This window comes from Anguilla rostrata, chromosome 2 (assembly GCF_018555375.3).
Source record: "Anguilla rostrata isolate EN2019 chromosome 2, ASM1855537v3, whole genome shotgun sequence".
NCBI classification, from domain to species: Eukaryota; Metazoa; Chordata; class Actinopteri; order Anguilliformes; family Anguillidae; genus Anguilla; species Anguilla rostrata.
The window spans coordinates 63,203,979-63,221,837 of NC_057934.1; the positions used below are offsets into that span (position 1 = coordinate 63,203,979).

The 17,859-nt window shown below is 45.5% G+C and overlaps 2 protein-coding genes across 2 annotated transcripts in view; both read left to right on the forward strand.

Annotated features, from left to right (window-relative positions):
• Positions 1 to 8,211, forward strand: part of cacng2a (calcium channel, voltage-dependent, gamma subunit 2a) — a 71,303-nt gene extending 63,092 nt beyond the window's left edge. The window contains exons 3-4 of the mRNA XM_064323724.1: positions 3,905 to 4,045; positions 6,145 to 8,211. Coding sequence (XP_064179794.1) covers positions 3,905 to 4,045; positions 6,145 to 6,680 — 677 coding nt within the window. The 3' untranslated portion in view covers positions 6,681 to 8,211. The remainder of the gene's footprint in view (positions 1 to 3,904; positions 4,046 to 6,144) is intronic.
• LOC135248798 (GRB2-related adaptor protein 2-like) overlaps positions 1 to 17,859 on the forward strand; it is a 290,320-nt gene that overhangs the window by 197,887 nt on the left and 74,574 nt on the right. The gene's annotated exons all lie outside the window — the stretch shown is intronic.

Genomic DNA, 17,859 nt, shown 5'->3' on the forward strand with positions numbered 1-17,859 from the left:
CACCACAGCCCCTGGAACAGCCCAAGCCGGTGACGCCCCCACCAGCCAGCAGAGCAGCCCAGGACTTCCCGTGCTCCAGGAGGGAGGAGGAAGAAGGGCTGCCTTGTCGTACGAAGGAGGGTCACCGCATGTACTGGACTGTTCCGGGGCCACCCACCCTGACTTTTTTAAATTTTTTAGCGTGTTTGGAGTGTTTTTTGTTTGTTGTCTTTGGCTTTGTTGGGGGTGGGGGGTGGGGGGAGTAGGCTTCGGCCAGGGATTCTCCCTGGCCTCAGTTTGGCGTTGGGGGTATGTGGTGTGGGGATGGCTGGTTTAAGCAGCCACACCTGCCCTGGGTCAAGCTAATTAGACCTGGCCAATTGGATAATTGGTTAATAATTAGATAATTGGCCAGGCTAATTGGACCCAGGAACAGGAGTGGCTGCACCTGTGCGTAGTGAGGTAATCACTGCGCACAGGTTAAATCTGCCATCCCCACCCACATCAGGAGCTTCTCTGTCATGACAGTGTTTGAGATCTGCTCACTTGGCTGTAACATCTTGCCAAACCCTCGTGGAATAAATGTGGACTGTTTTAACATCTTCTCCCTGTGTCTCTGTGCTGGAGGGCCCCAAAGAAAGCCACTTCGGTGGCCTGTGGCAGGCGTGTTTGCCACACCTACGTTTGGAGGGCAAAGCCATTCCCACAGTAGCCTGTGCCAAAAGAGCCATCTCTTTGTGTCACGCGAGTGAGCTGCTCTCTTATGGTGACCTCGCCTTGAGTCCTGTCTGCTCGTCTTCTCGCGTGTCATGCGTCCAATCCATCTTCCGTGATGAGCCTGTCCTGAACTTCCGCCTCCTGACCTTGACCTCTCTGCGTCTCAAAGTCACCGCCTGCTTTCCCTCACTTACGGGGACGGTTTGGGGCTCGGGTTTTGCTGACTCCAGAGAATGCGCTGCTTAGCATCTCCTGATAATGTGCTTTGACTGGAGATGTCACTGACCGTGGGGTTAATGCGAGGGGGACGGTACAGGGCAGGAGCAGGGCCAGCACTCGGGACACCTTAATATTTTATCAAGCCACTGCATGTTACCCTGACACATGCACACACACACACACACGCATGCACATGTACATTCATACACACACACACACCCACGCACATACATCCATAAACCCACACACACACACACACACGCACGCACATGTACATTCATACACACACACACACACGTGCGCACATACACACATACACATGCACGTGTGCACACATGCGCACACACACACACACACAAACATTCATACACACATACACACACATACGTGCACACACAAACACACGCACATACACCCACACACATGCACACACACACATACACACACACACACATGCACGCGTGCACACACGCGCACACACACGTACATTCATACACACACACACACAAACACAAACACACATACATACACCCACACACATGCACACACACATAAGCACACACACAATGAGAATTGAGAGAAGGGGTTGAGGTAGAGGAGGCTGAAAGAGATAGGAGGAGTAGCGGAACACCTCTGAATGAAGCTTTAGCAAAAAAATCAGCATGTCTCTGTATAAGACAGTTAAATCTCTCAATAACTGCTCCCATTGGTCATCTGTCTGTTTGTCTGTCTATTAGACAGAGCTGAACAGTGTGAATTTGAAACAGCCTGTCAGATTCTGTCTTTAAAACTACTCTGTGAGTGCCAATGATTATTTTAGATCCTCCAGCATTTGTCAATGGTATGTCATTCTCTCAGTGTACTGTATTGTAAGCAGGGAGTTTCACTCTTGTAGATGACACGCACGTGACCATGTGTGACTGCATGCACCTTGGAGGTCATCTGGTATGATACCACTGATTGGTGGCGAAGAAGCACCTCAACTGTGCAATTAAAATTAATTCCTGTCATAGACATGCATGCAAAGAGACTACATGGGAGAGCCTATTGTCAGATATGAGGAGAGACTGTATGTACAGTAATCTCCATAATGCAACGAGGTTTAGTTTTTTTTTTATTTGGCACTGTACTCCACAATTTTTTATTCCTAATCAAACAGGTTGCTCCATGTAGAAATTACAGCACATTTTATACATAGTCCCCCATTTCAGGACACCACACTGTTTGGGACATGTTAATGTTATGTAAATGAAAGTAGTCATGTTGAGTATTTTGTTGCATACCCTTAGCATGCAGTGTTTGAAGTCTGTGACCCATAGACATCACCAGGTGCTGAGTATCTTCTCTGATGATGCTCTGCCAGGACTACACTGTGGCATTCTGCAGCTCCTACTTGCTTTGGGGGCTAGTTGCTTTAGTTTTCTCTTCAGCATAAGAAACACATGTTCAATTGGACAGTTAATGACTACCAGTCAATTTTGCCGAGTGTTTGTTTAAATTCCTTTGTGCTTTAGCAGCATGTTGGTTCAATTGTCTTGCTGTGGATAAGTGCCATCAATTAGTTCAGGTATTCGTTTGACCATGAGCAAATAAGATGCTTCTTACACTTAGATTCGCTGCCGCATATCAGCACTACATCATGTATTGAGGACCAGTACTGTGCCTATGCAACTAAACCCCTCACCATGGTTCACAGATAGGTTGGTACTTTTTGGCATACTTGTGCATTTCTTTCGCAACTTGTCTTCACCTCTATAGAATGATCACAGGTTATGTAGTCTTCTTGAGTACTTCTTTGCCAGCTGTAACCTCGCATCTCTGTTTGGTTCCCGAGGAGTGATTCTGATCTTTCAGACAGGTGTCGTTTTGAGGGTCCTTCTTCATTAGTATGGCAAAAAGTCTTCAGCCATCAACTGAATCTCTTTTTCACATGGGTGATATGGGTATTTGACAGCTTTTTTCATTAAATAAATGAAATAATAATTTTAAAAATGAAATTTGTTTTGTGTTTACTCAGGTTCCCTTTGTCTAATATTACATTTTGTCTAAGGATGTGAAACCATTCGATGGGACAAATATGCAATGATAGAGGAAATAAGAAAGGGTGCGAATACCATTTTTCATGGCACTGCATTATTAGTAGATATGAATAAATGAAAGTATGGGAGATCTTATTGGTGGTTTGGTTGCACTGTATCCAGGACCAGGCAGTACAGAGTGTTCTGGAAGAGTCTCTTGGAAGTTCCCCTGCTCACTTGTCATCAGCACTTTCAGAAGAAAAGTGCTGATATAGCAGAGGAGATATGGCAATGTGGTGAAATTTTAACCAGCTTGATAAAAGTTTTAGTGTGCATGTTAAACAGCCAAGAGAGGCTGAAGACATGGAGCAAGTGTATGTGTGTGTGTGTGGGTGTGTGTGTACATTTAACGTAACATAATACAATGAAGAGAACAAGCCATTCAACCTAACAATGCTTGCCATTTTCCTGATTAAATTAGTGCTCTGATTACCTACAGACTAGATAGTATCTAACATCGTATCAAGCCGAGTCTCCCCAGAGTTTCTACCTCTACTACGTGACCTGGCAGGCTGTTCCACACATTGACTGCTCTGCGTGAGAAAAATTCTTGCTAATGCCTGTATGGAATTTACCTTTTGCTCACTTCCATTTATGTCCCCTCGTTCTGCTAACAGAAGTCAACCTGAAGAATCTCTTGTAGTTCATTTTGTTGATCCCCTTTATGAATTTAAGAGCCTCAATCAAATCACCAAACACATGCATGTGTTTGTGTTTAGGTTTGTAAATGTGTGTGTGTGTGTGTGTGTGTGTGCATGAGAGAGCCTTCTTAAAGATGCTCTCCCAGTCCAGAAAAAGATTCACCCAGGCTGTACCCCCCCCCCTTCAGAAGCCATCGTCCCCGAGCAGAGAGAGGCTGAAAAGTGATTAGCTCCCCCCCGCGTGTCCCCTTCTGTCTCCCCCATGTCCAGGCGCGGTGCGGGCCTCCAGCATCTTCCCCATCCTCAGCGTCATCCTGCTCTTCATGGGGGGGCTGTGCATCGCCGCCAGCGAGTTCTACAAGTCCCGCCACAACATCATCCTCAGCGCCGGGATCTTCTTCGTGTCAGCAGGTGAGAGAGAGACAGAGACGTAAGCGCGGGAGAGAGAGAGAGAGAGAGAGAGAGCATGCTCGAGAACAAGTGAGATAACAATACAGGTTAGAGCCAGAAGATAGTGAGAGGCAATGAGGGAGGAAATGAGAGAGACTGGAGACAGTCGGGGAGAGAGAGAGACACGAGAGGGGGAGAGCGCAAGAGAGGTGCAGAGGCACGAGAGAAAAGAGCAGTACATCCACATTTTTTCAATTTCTGTTATGACAAAGACCAGTTTTACTGAGTGAAGAAAGAAGCTGCTTTCTGCTTTCTTTTCCAGAGATAAAATGCTATATATATATATATAATTCCTTTGTAAGATTTAGTTAATACTTGCTGTAATATGATGAACGTCTTTTTTTTATTCACCGTATTGTAACAATTAAATTATTTGTTGCAGAGAGAGAAAGAGAGAGAGAGAGAATGAAATAAAGAGACAGACCTCAGGCAGAGCCCTGAAAATTATGCTGTGCTGACCCTAAGCACACTGTGACCTCGCACAGAACTCCCTGTGAGCATCCACAGCAGAATAATGACATCACTGCGGCCAGGCATGCTCATGCTCACAGTGAACACCCATACACCTTCTGCATCGCAGAGTCTGTGCCCCCAAGCACATCACAGCTGAGCACTCTCTGCAAATAGGATCCTTCCGTGGAACATTTGGAAGTGTGAGACTCAATTTCTGCCATGCTCCCGTTGCTAGGCTAAGTATCCATTGGGAATGAACTCTAAAAATACATTGTTCCTGACATGCTTTCCCTACGATCGAACATCATAGATTCCAAATCACAGATTTGACAAGTTTGACCGACCAGTGTGTATGTGTGTGTGTGAGTGTGTGTAAGTGTGTGTGTGTGTGTGTGTGTGTGTGAGTGTGTGTGCATGTGTGTGCCTGTGTGTGCCTGTGTGTGCCTGTGTGTGTGTGTGTGTGTGTCTGTGGTAGTGGGTGAGAGAGAGAAAATGGAAAGAGATTGAATTTGTCCTCATTATTGGCTAAACAAAGACAAAATATAGGCTAAGCAAAGTCGATTTTAGGGGCTGTAATGTTTGAACATTAAGTAAAGCCTTCTCTCCATTTAAAATAATCCCCATGTGTTTTTTTTTTTTATCTGAGGCCATTTAGACATGTTGTAATGAGTTTTTATGAAAGCATAATGGCCAAATCTCCAATTTACTCTTTCATTGTTTCAGTAATTCTGCAGCAAAATCATTCAAAGCTTCCTGGCGCACTGTTATTGCTTACTCTTTCGATTCATGAAAAGGCTGCTGTAATCTGATTATCGCTGGATTCAGTGTCAGTTGTCACTACTCTATTAAGTTGAGCAGAATTTTTCTTGGAGGCCTTGGTGTGCGCTGGTTTCAACCTCCCAAAGCGAATTTAACTCTGGGTGAGGGACTCATTCATCGTTTGTCCTTAACGGTGACTCATATGCATGCGATACCTTTTTTTTATTTCTTATTTCATTTTATTTCTTTTGGCTGTTTCGCAGATTAATCTTGGTGATTGCCCGAGTTGATTAAACTGTGTTTGTAAGGAAACGAAATAACACTTGAATTTAATTGTGAGTCAAACTTTTGTCGAAATTTAATCAGTTGAATTCAGGCCAGTGTGTTTCTGTTTAGTGGAGCCTCTTCAGACTCTGATCTCTGATCTGCCACATTGTTCTGCTTTTCATACTGTTTGAAACAGAGCAGGGATTTTAAAATTGGCATTAGACAGTTGTGATGTACAGGTAGCCATACTCACAGAAAACAGAGAGGAGCTCTACCAATCAATGGGTATGTTGGTTACGATCAATACAACAACACTAACAGTGATTGGTGAATATTTTATGGCTACTTCCTGATAAGTCCCACAGTGATCCCAGAATTAGAGCCAGAAATTATCCACAGATCACTGTTAGGGTATTTCTGCTGTATGTGACTGATGGAGTTCCTCAATGTTTCTACCTGTAAGATGATTTCCATAATATTCATTTTATTATCCCTGTAACAGAAAAGGAAGTGTCATTAACTCTGAGATTCTGAGCTAAGTCACTTCCTGTCCTGACCCATGTCACTTCCTGCCTCCCCAGGCCTCAGTAACATCATAGGGATCATCGTGTACATATCAGCCAACGCGGGGGACCCCTCCAAGAGTGACTCCAAGAAGAACAGCTACTCGTACGGCTGGAGCTTCTACTTCGGGGCGCTGTCCTTCATCATCGCCGAGATGGTGGGCGTGCTGGCGGTGCACATGTTCATCGACCGGCACAAGCAGCTGCGGGTGGGCGCCCGGACCCCCGACTACCTGCAGAGCTCGGCCATCACGCGCATCCCCAGCTACCGCTACCGCTACCGCCAGCGGTCCCGCTCCAGCTCCCGGTCCACCGAGCCCTCGCACTCCCGCGACGCCTCGCCCGTGGGCCTCAAGGGCTTCAACACCCTCCCCTCCACCGAGATCTCCATGTACACCCTCACCCGGGACCCGCTGAAGTCCTCCGGCACCCCCACCGCCACCTACAACTCCGAGAGGGACCACAACTTCCTGCAGGTCCACAACTGCATTCAGAAGGACCTGAAGGACTCCGCCCACACTAACACAGCCAATCGTCGCACCACCCCTGTATGAGGCTGCCCCCCCCCGGAGGAAAGGGGTGGGGGGGAGGGGAATGAGGAGGGGGGGGGGGGGGGGGTTGGAGAGAAGGGAACGGAGGATGCCCCACATTATAAAGATATAATGATATATGAGTTTCCATGTTGAAAAAAAAAGAAAAATGTTTAAAAAAAGAAAAATGCATGATTTTCCCCATCTACCGTTATTTAAACAAATTTAAAAAATGTCTGTAAAGATTTGAAGTGAAATGGGAGTGGTCGAGCGGGAGTGTGGGTAATGAAGTCCTGAGAGCGGGGTTATCTTCTGTTTGGAGCAGGGCTGGGTAACGAGGGCGGGGGCCAACGAGGAGGAAGGGAAGGTCAGCTTGTAACTTTGATTTCGATTTTGACTTTTCGCTTCTCTCCTCCGTCCAGATGGGACTGCAAGCTCTCCCTCCCTCCCCCCTGCCCCCTCACCTCACTTTTTATTTATAAATCTACTGATTTATTTGATTTTTCTTTTATTTTTTTTTTGCATTGAAACTGTGAACCACAGCAGCTTTGGGTCTGAAAGGGAGTAACCCAAACCGCAAACTCTTATAAATACATGTATTGATTTTATATATAAATATATAAGTTAATAAATGACAGACAGACTTCCTGACGCAAAAACAAGCCAACAAAGTCATCGTGGAAATGCAAACAAGTGAAAAGACTCATCTTGACTAACTGCTTTAAGGACTATAAAAAGAGGAAATGCAGATACTCTGCCATCACAGCTGCTGAGAAACACACAAAAAAATGTGTAAAGTCAATGTTAGACAAATTCTATTCTTTTAACAGAACCTTCTCGTCTTTTTCTGGGGCCCTGTTCACTTTCTTTTTTGGTTGTCACAGGAGAGTGAGTCCAAATCTAGCCCTTCTATGGACACCAGCTACATTTTAAAAAAGCAAAATGAAAGGGTGAGAGCTTCACTGAAAAAAGAAAGGGTAGCAGGGAGAAAAAGAAGAGGACGCAGAATAAGAGACCAACACTTGCAAAAAGACAACCAAGACGACAAATCGACAAGTACGAGCTACTACAAGAAATGAAGCTATTTGACTCACAAATAAAGAAATTTACATGCATGCTAAAATTACAGTGAATCTGCTCTTGAGAAACTTAAGTTTTAGAAAATAATTATAATAAGGGGGAAAGTGACAACGCAAAACTTTTTAAATGTTACTGTTGTGTGTGTAATTTTGTTTGTTTTTTTGGTTTTTTTTGGAAAGGGGGGTGGGGATTTCATTTTCTGCTTTGAGTGAAACAAATCAAACTGCAGCAAACAAAAGGCCTTTTTTAAATGCTGGTTTATTTATATATGTATGTATGTATGTATGTATATTATTTTTAAATTTCACACAGCCTTAGTAATTCTCTTTCTTTTTTCATTTTTTTGAGTTGCGTTGTTGTTTAAATGAACAAAAAAAAAAAATCTTTAAAGGTGCCAAAAACCAAATGGTCCTAAAGTTGGATGCATTAAGTCCTGGAGATAATAAAATTGAAACCCCAGAGGGAGCAAAAACAACCGTGCAGCTCTTCTGTGTCTTATTATTCTGCGCCGTCAGAACGTTACGGTCGGGTCCCCGAGCCTACATGTCCGGGGCCAGGTTGCCGGTAACGTTCGGCAGGTATTCCAGCGGTGCCTCTGCCGTCGTGCAGTCGATCAGGGGTGCAGAAGCTCAGGGAAATGAATTTAAGCGTCAGTAAACGAGCGGGCCTTCGCTGCGAAGAGCGGCGTCGCCCCGCCTTTCGGTCGCCTCGGTTACCCCGGCTTTGGCTCTGCAGCCCTCATTGGCCATTCCAGGGGTACGCGTCTTTCTGTGGAAATTTCCGGCGCTCCGGCCTCGAGGTCACGATTTTGACGCGCGGCGTTTCATTCGAAATTCGTTTCCGCACCGGAGGTATTTGAGTAATGTGGATTAGCGTGGGTGTTAGCAAGCTAATAACGTTTTTGGTTGGCGTCCGAACAGGAGGAGCTGAAGCGAAGACAGCAGGAATGTGAAGACAGGGCTGCTGTTGGGGGGGGGGCTAACCAGGTATATCATCCCGAGCCTTGGAGGGGGAGGGCGCAGAGATCTGTGAACTTGTGGTAAATACTATTGAGTGATAAAGACAGACATCTTGTCCCGGGCCCGGGAATTTCACCTGGCGGCCCGGCGTGAAGGTAGTGAAATGTGTTTTTGTGTTTGCCGTACAGCTGCTGCCCCAAAGGTCTGCATTTAAGCTTTCATTTGCAGTTTGTGTGTCTAACTTGGTTTCACATAGCTGAGGCTTCTGAGATTCCCAGTTAAAACTCCATCGGTTACTTACTGCAATTGGTTGCACCGTACGTCTTTGAAATCTGTCCCCCCCAGGCATGTTCCCCTGTAATAGCGGTTCCCGCAGGTGCCACTGAAAAGCTGTGCGCTTGCTGAAAGCTGTGTGCTGGCTGAAAGCTGTGCGCTTGCTGAAAGCTGTGTAGGCTGAAAGCTGTGTGCTTGCTGAAAGCTGTGTAGGCTGAAAGCTGTGTGCTTGCTGAAAGCTGTGTAGGCTGAAAGCTGTGCTTGCTGAAAGCTGTGCAGGCTGAAAGCTGTGCTTGCTGAAAGCTGTGCATGCTGAAAGCTGTGCAGGCTTAAAGCTGTGCGCTTGCTGAAAGCTGTGTAGGCTGAAAGCTGTGCACTTGCTGAAAGCTGTGTGCTTGCTGAAAGCTGTGTAGGCTGAAAGCTGTGCACATCTGGAGCAGTAGAGCACTCAGTATGTCACACGGGGAGAAGATCAATGGCATTCAGGAGTGGGTTCCGAGGATTTCGCCAGAAGGGACGTCAGGCAGTCGAGCGATATTTGTCATGTCAGCACCATACCTGCACTGCATTCACAATGAGGAATGGCTCGCGTGTGCTTGTGCACCCATTGCAAATAATCCGGGTCTGTACAGTACTGTGGCCATGCATGGCTAGTTTGACAAACAGTAATACTTCTGCTGTGCTTTTGAGATTGGGTCAGGAAGGGCCTATAGGGAATGCCCCTCTCAGGTTCAGTTCATTCACATCACTGATGGAGTTATGATTAGCTTTGTACTCGATACACTGCATTCATTTACACTAGGTGGGCTTTTTTACCCCTTGGAATTGGAACTTCGTATAGAAAACTCCATTCTGCTCAAATACCCGTCTGTTTGTAAACCCTCATGAATAAAAACCTGTATTTAGAAATAGTACACTTTGCATGCTTTTCTACAATCTTTTCGCAATATTAGTGCAAAATGAAAATACAAGGAATCCACAGAAATGATTTTGTACATTATTTGCTGAATTAATGATGCACTTAAACAGCTTAAATTATTATAAATATCAGAGTGAGTTTTTGCATGGGCTGAAATACTGTATCTTCTTCAAGGGAACAAATATCAGCAAGTTGTGAATAGGAAACCATCTGACAAACTGTGTGTGCCTTTTTGTGGCTTTTTATTTATCCCTGTGTATTTATCCCTGTTCGTGCTCAGCCTGCATCTGTTTCTTTTCCACACACGTTCTCTGTGTCCCCCTCCGTCTCTGCTGAGATGCTGCGTGTCCCTCGCGTTCCCCTGCTGCGCATGTCCTCTGGGTGAATCCGTCAGTGTGTCACTCAGTCCCCCCCCACCCCCCCCCCCCCCCTTTGGTGCACCACTCATCCCAGGCTTCTTCATCCTTCTCTGTCACTCTCGGTCCCTGCTCTCTGTTCTTCATTGCTCGCCCTCCTCTCTTTTTCTCTGTTCCGTTTTTATTTTTCTCCTCGTCTCTCGCCCCACCCAGCTCCGCCGGTCAGGGTGCGGGAGACGAACTGAACGAGCGGGCGGGCGTGACGGGAGGCCTAGCCGTGCGGGCGAGAGCGCATGATTGCGTGGCTCTGTGTGGGTCTGCGTGACTCACGTGGTTGCGTGGTCTGCGTGCTCGCGTGGTCGCTGGGTCTGCGGGCTCTGCGTGGTCGCATGGTCTGCGTGCTCTGCGGGGTCTGGTGGGTCTGCGTGGTCTGCGTGGGTCTGCGTGGGTCTGCGTGGCTCTGCGTGGCTCTGCGTGGGTCTGCGTGGGTCTGCGTGGCTCTGCGTGGGTGGGCTCTGCGTGGTCTGCGGGTTGCGTGGCTCGTGTGGCTGCGTGGCTCGTGGGTCTACTTTGGTCTGAGTGGGTCTGCGTGCGCTCTGCGTGTCTGCGTGGTTGGTGGCTCTGCGTGCTCTGCGTGTTGCTGGCTCTGGTGGTGCGGGGCTGCTGCTCGGTGGCCTGCGTGGTTCGTGGTCTGCTGCGCTGGTCTGCGTGGCTCTGCGTGGGTCTGCGTGGGTCTGCGTGGGTCTGCGTGGCTCTGCGTGGCTCTGCGTGGGTCACTTGGTCTGAGGGTCTGCGTGGTGCGTGGGTCTGCGTGGCTCTGCGTGGCTCTGCGTGGTCTGCGGGCTCGGGGTCTGCGTGGGTCTGCGTGGCTCTGCGTGGTCTGTCTGCGTGGTCTGGGGCTCTGCGGGTCTACTTGGTTTAGGGTCGTGCCTGCGTGCTCTCGGTCGCGTGGGTCGTGTGTTGTGGCTTGCGGGCTCTGCGTGCGTCTGCGTTGGTCTGCAGGGTCCCTGCGCCGTGGGGCCGCGCCTCGTGCGCGTTTAACCACGGGCCAGAGAGGACTGCCGCTGCAAACGCGCCCCTGATCATCTGCCGGGGAGCTCAGAGGTACGGGCCACGGTGTGGGCCCTATGGACGGCACAGTGTGTTCCCTTCAGTAAGGTAAGAGCACCAATCGTGTGAAAGAGGTACAGAAATGACTATGTGGCGGGGCCGTCCGGGTAGTGTAGAGGTATAAGCACTCGCCTACCACCGCAGAGACCTGGTTCAATCCAGGTCTTCCGGCGGTACTTCCAGCGGTACTTCCGGCTTGGTCAGATGTTCCTACGAACACAGTTGGCAGTGTTCGCGGGTGGGAAGCCGGTGAGGGTATGAGTCCTGATCGTTGTATTAGCGACTCCTACTGGTTGGTCGGGGCGCATGTATCGGAGAAGGCATGTATCGGAGGAGGCATGTGGTAGTCTACACCCTCCCCAGTCCAACAGAGGATAGCGCATCGACCAGGACTGTGATACACACGGGGAATTGGCATAACGACTAAATTGGGGAGAAAATGGCACGAAAAAAAAGAAATGACTATGTGGCTTTAGACAGCCCTTAGCATTATCCGCATCCTCGCTGCAGAGCCCCTATTCGATTGGAGGCTTTAGTTAGCACAAGTGAACCAGTCCCCGATGCCCCCCCCCCCCCCCAATGTTTTAATCCTGAGGCTGAGATATATAAATGTTAAGTTAGCCTCAGTTGGTGCAATTTTAAGAAATGAACCTACCTCTACGCTCAACAAACTATGTTTCACTTTAAAAAGCCTCTGTTTCACTTTAACTGGCCTTCTAGTTTTCATAAATAGAGCACCATTGATGAGATGAGTCTCTTTAAGGAGCCAAGGGCTCAGAAGTGCTGTTGCTAGGAATCATAACACCGCTGTCTAGATGCAAGGCAAAAGAGGATGGGTACGCGCTACGCACTTCCATCTTATTTGTGAAGTGTAAATTTCTATTTTCTTTATTTTGGGTACCCTCCCTCCCATTTTTTTTTACCTGAGGGCCCCCCTGATGATTGGAGTTTGTTCTGTGTTGTGTAGAATATACAGCAATAAATAATAAATAAAAAAAACAAGTGTTGGTAAAGGGGGAAAGAAGAAAAAGAGAAACAGAAAGAAAGAGTTGAGCGTTAATGAGTGATCTGTGCTAACGATGTGTTCGTTTCCCCAGGATACAGCTGCAGACGGCGCTCACCTGTGTTTTTTGGGTCAGAGCGAGTTCGGGGCTGCGGAACAGTAAGTACTTCCACGGCGCCGAGAACAGACCCAAAATAAACACCCGATCCTTAAGAGCTCGACAAAACAGTGACTGCAACGCGGGTCTTCACTCCTCTCCGGAGACGTTATATTCTATGGAGTTAAGTGCTAATGGCGGCGTTACGATTTTCATAAGTGGGCAACTCAATTTACAGGAGAATGATGCTTTTTGTTTTTTTTTTTTGTTTTTTTTTTTGCCTGTTCCGTATAAGTAGCCATTGCCACAAAGCTTGACTTGTAATCTGCTGTGCTTTCATTTCTATGCCAGATATTGACGAATTACGTTGACGTACTGTTGAGGTACATATTTTAGCGGGAACATCAGATTGCGATGCCTTTACTACCAAGTTCTATATCTGCTGGTGATGGTAACGCAAAACTGAATGTTACTCCACAGTTCAGACGTTAGATGATGAAATTGTTCATACGTCACGTTTAAATGAAATAATCACTGTGGAGTTATTCATCGTAAGTGAGGGGAGGTCAAATTATGGTTCAAGTTAAGGACAAAAAAGCAAACAGCTGTAGCTTGATGTGTCCCCTGTGAAACCATGATTTCTCTGTATCGGATTAGGTGTTCGCTCATGGTTGATGTGTCCAAACTGGGTTAGAAAATTCATGATGGTGGCTGTTTTAACAAACCACATCCACCACATAACAAACATCATAAAGATGTGATGTTTGGTAAAAAATAAAAATAATAACAATAATTCTCTGTGAAGACAAGAGCCAGCCTTAGGGTTTCTGTGGATTTAAACCAGGATGTTGTTGTGTCCCCCAAAGTGCTCTAACATTAAAAAAATACAAAATAAAAATAAGCTTGAATTGTGCTTTCTAGGGATGGTTGTGGCCCTAAATGACTGCATCGACTGTTTATGCCAGCGGCCGGCTTTGTGTCTTAAAATGACTTTTTTTCCCTCTGTTTATTCTTTCTGCTGGTTTCAAATGCAGGATAGTATTGCTGAAGCATCCTCTGTCAGCCGGGGACAGTGCATGCTAGTCCTCCAAGAGGTAGTGTGTGGGTCGTCCAAAAGGTAGTGTGTGGGTTCTCCAAAAGGAAGTGCGTGGGTCCTCTAAAAGGTAGTGTGTGGGTCCTCCAAAAGGTAGTGTGTGGGTCCTCCAAAAGGTAGTGTTTGGGTCCTCCAAAAGGTAGTGTGTGGGTCCTCCAAAAGGTAGTGTGTGGGTCCTCCAAAAGTTGGTGTGTGGGTCCTCCAACAGGTAGTGTGTGGGTCCTCCAAAAGGGGGTGTGTGGGTCTTCCCAAAGGTAGCGTGTGTGTCCTCCGAAAGGTAGTGTGTGGGTCCTCCAAAAGGTAGTGTGTGTGTCCTCCGAAATGTAGTGTGTGGGTCCTCCGAAAGGTAGTGTGTGGGGCCTCCAAATGGTAGTGTGTGTGTCCTCCTGAAGGCCTGCTACCAATATTTATTTCCTTTCACTCAGCAGTCCGATGGCTGTGTTTCATCAGGAGGGCTGTACTACCAGTTAGTACAGGTAGATCTCATTTGGCTGGTTATTGAGTAAGGCACTGGTGACCAATACCTTCTCCCCATAGAAGTCACTTTGCTGGAATCCAAGCTATAGTGAGCACTGGCATAGCCTGGATTTGATTCCAGACCACGAGACCCAACAGCAGCAGGGATTATTGCTTTAGTTCTCAGGTGTCAGAATCCAGTCCTGGAGTGCCGCAGTGTCTGCTGGTTTTCGGTGTGTTTCAGCACCAGTGATTCCTTTAAGTCATTGATTGGCAGAAGAGTCCACACACCATGGTTCGCAGGCTTTAATTGGCTGCTGATTGAAAGGGTAGTATAAATACTTGCAGGCTCTGCGACCTCCAGGACTGGAGTTTGAAACCCCTGTTTTCAGTGGACGCACCACCTAGGAGGATCTCTGGGAAGATCTTTGGTGCAGATTTAATTATAAACTAGTTAATACAGAGAATATTCAAAAGCTTTCTCTAAAATTGTGTTTATTGTGCACAACTATATTGCTGTACTTATTGTTGTCTAAACAAAACAAATGATGCCATCTCCAATATAGCAGGGAAATTTGAAAATGTAGCACTGTGAAATTCACATCTTTTATGTGAGACATTCACTTTATTGAGCATTTGAATAACCATCTAGCATTTTAATGGTACATTTACTGTCCTGTAATACTAGAGAAGGTGTTCTACATATTTCAAGAAATGTGTCAGTACAGATGATGATCAGTGGCAAAGCCGACAAAATCCACAAACAACCTTTATCTCTGACCTAGAAGGAAAAATTTAGTGTCCTGGGTTCAGAACGAGATGTGTCTATTGCTAGCTACACTAGTGAATGAAGTGTTGTACTGCTTGCTTTTCAAATAAAAGAGGGTAATCATGTTTCATCTGTTTTATGAAATAAACGGGCCAATGTTGTTACATCTGTTTTATAAGTTTTAGAAAATAAAAGGGGCAATAATGTTAGATCTGTTTTATTTTGAAGCCTCACTCACCTTGTACCATCCACCATGTGTATTTTCTCAACAGAATTGCACAAAGCCTGAAAACAAGTCACATTGCAACAAGACCGAATCGCAAGGATCACAACAGGTTTCCTTCATGTGACATATTTAAAAAACAGGACAGGCAGCCTTTTGAGATCAGAGGTTTTAATTGCTGTGATGGAGGAAAGCGAGACTACTGTATCTCCATCTATGTCAGTCAGAGAAATGTATTACGCTCTCCCTCCCTCTGGTGGCAGAACGCGGCACTGCAGGCCGCAGGCCCCCCTGCACTTGGTGTTGAGGAAGACCGTTGGTTCTGGGTGCGGGAGCAGAATACTAATGGGCGCATGGCAGTGAGCAGGAGCTGCAGTCCGGCAGGCTTTGTCACGGCTCACTGGATGCCATCCGCATCAGTCTGCTTCACAAAACCACAATGCAGACTAATAGCACTTTTAATTTTAAAGAGGTACTGCCTGTGGACCAAATATGTGATTACATTACTGATGTATTGCGTCATATGTCACTGAGTGGATCTGCCGCGCGGTGTTGAAGAGAGAGATGAAAACATGAGTCCTGCAATCACGCCAAGCTATTCCTGAGAGGATCAGGATAAACAGCCTCGTATATCAGCCTCCTACTCGAAAATAAATCAGTTTGAAGATGGTGTGTGTGTGTGCGTGTGTGTGTGTGGTCTGGGTGGAGCTGGTTGCCAGGGGCAATGGACTAAGCTAGAATGATCTCTGAGCAGACATGTCCAGCAGATCCAGGATGACAAATGCTCATGTCTGTTTTTGCTTCAACCTCTGCCATTCAATCTCTGCTATTAATTTCTTAATCAGCCCCTGCAGTGGTGTGTCCAGAATGTTCCATTTGTAGAGATACAGAGGCAGACTTGGGCTGGGGGTGAGGGGGCCAAGAGGTGGTCAGGCCAGTGCTGATGTCATTGGTTTGACTGGCTTACCCAGAAAACCATCACCTCTAGGAGCACACGCACACATGTACAAGTGCACACACACACACACACACACATGCACGCATCGCTCAACAATATTTTTCATATAATATGTTTAGAAGAATATGTGTCACAGAATAGACCAGATATGCAAGAAAAACAAATTGCAAGCAATTTAATTTTTTTTTTTTTTTTAGTTTGACTCTTGCTTTAAAATAAAAGCTGGGTTAGGTGTGTCTCCTCACAACATGGTGACAGTTTTTTGGGTAAAAAAGTTTTTAGGAGAACTTGATCATGTGTGGCCTCATACAGATGCTGACAGCATACATTTATATTTTCTTCTTTATGGAATGTCTGTGGGATCCATTTCACGCAAGATCCCATTATGAGTGAATATCTGAAAGAAACACCTCATATGATCACTAAAGTACTGGCTTAAAGCTAAGAATATAATATGCTGTGCAAATGCATTGATTTGTCACTGATTCCAGAAAATCTAGTATACTGCAATAACTGCTGTCTAAAAAAATATTACCTCTTTTTCCTCAGCTTATACCTACAGTATTGCACTAAAATCACAGACATTTTGGAAGGATGGGCATTAAATATTAAATATTATTAGATCACTTTAATTTAAAAGCTATAAATCTAGCAATAGCAGCTGGTCCAGATGTGATAGGAATGTAAGAATGAGTTTGAACTATGGGTGGGTATAGATGAAAATGATTCCGTAGAATCACCTCCCAGAAAGCCATCTGTGACAGTAGTCTCTTGAAGTCACTCTCATAGTCTAAGTTACCTTAACAGGTAGGCCATGTGAATGATCAGGTTTCACCACCCAATACTTAAAGGTTCAATGTAGGATGTTTGATTGATACAGAAATGATTACTGAAGTCTTAATAACAGGTAGGTTTACAATAATGTCCAAGCACAGTGACATACCTGTGACCACCAAATGAAATAGCATATTAGCGGGGAAGATAAGTGCCTTATCTAAGATAGATACCTAATCTAATAGCCCATTACTGAACCATGCTGTGTGTAATACTTACCTCCTCAATTGTAGTCATGGCAGACATTTTCACCAATTGTCTGTGAAAACGACCCAGCAGGTGGACAAACTTACCCAACGCAGGACAACACAATTAAACCAGCTAGCCAGACCAGCTAAAACCTGCGGAAAAATCTGTTTCAATTTTCTTGAAAATTATAATGCATTACCAGTCAATTGCTGATTTTACATCTTTCTAAAATCAGCAATGATTGAAAGACAGAATGTACTTTCTATCAAGCGCCAAAATTGTAATTGTTGATATTGACCCATTTCATTTGCTGCTGTTATTTACCTCCTTCACTTACTTTGTTTTATGCCTTATTATATTCACAGTGTTTTATGGTGTTTCCTTTTCACTATGTACAAGGAATGAAGCACTTTGCCAAGAGGTTATTGTGCCTATCCAACATTTCAACAAAGCTGTCTAAATTCATGCTGAAATATTGCCTTTTTTTCTACTGCAGTGTTCACTTCATAATTTTTTGTCGTTGTTGTTGTTTTATGCTGAGCTGCGCACACATACATCATTCTTTGAAGGACAAGACACTTGAACTGTTGAAAACTGTTGAAACTTTCAAATATATCACTCATTAGCTGTCTATTTCGATCTTGAGTCTCAAGGGCCCCTTAAAAATTGAGGTACAGGCACACAGTACCCTTAGTTCATCCCTGACTACATATTTCTAAAGAAATTAAATGCATGTTAAGCAATAACATTTTAATGATGGATCCATGAATTCACAACCTTTCAGCTTGTTTTATTATCTCCAGCTAGTTGGTGAAGCAAATAATGGAATAAATAAAAATCAAAAGATGGACCAAAACACAACGGTAGGGTGTATGTCCAAACTC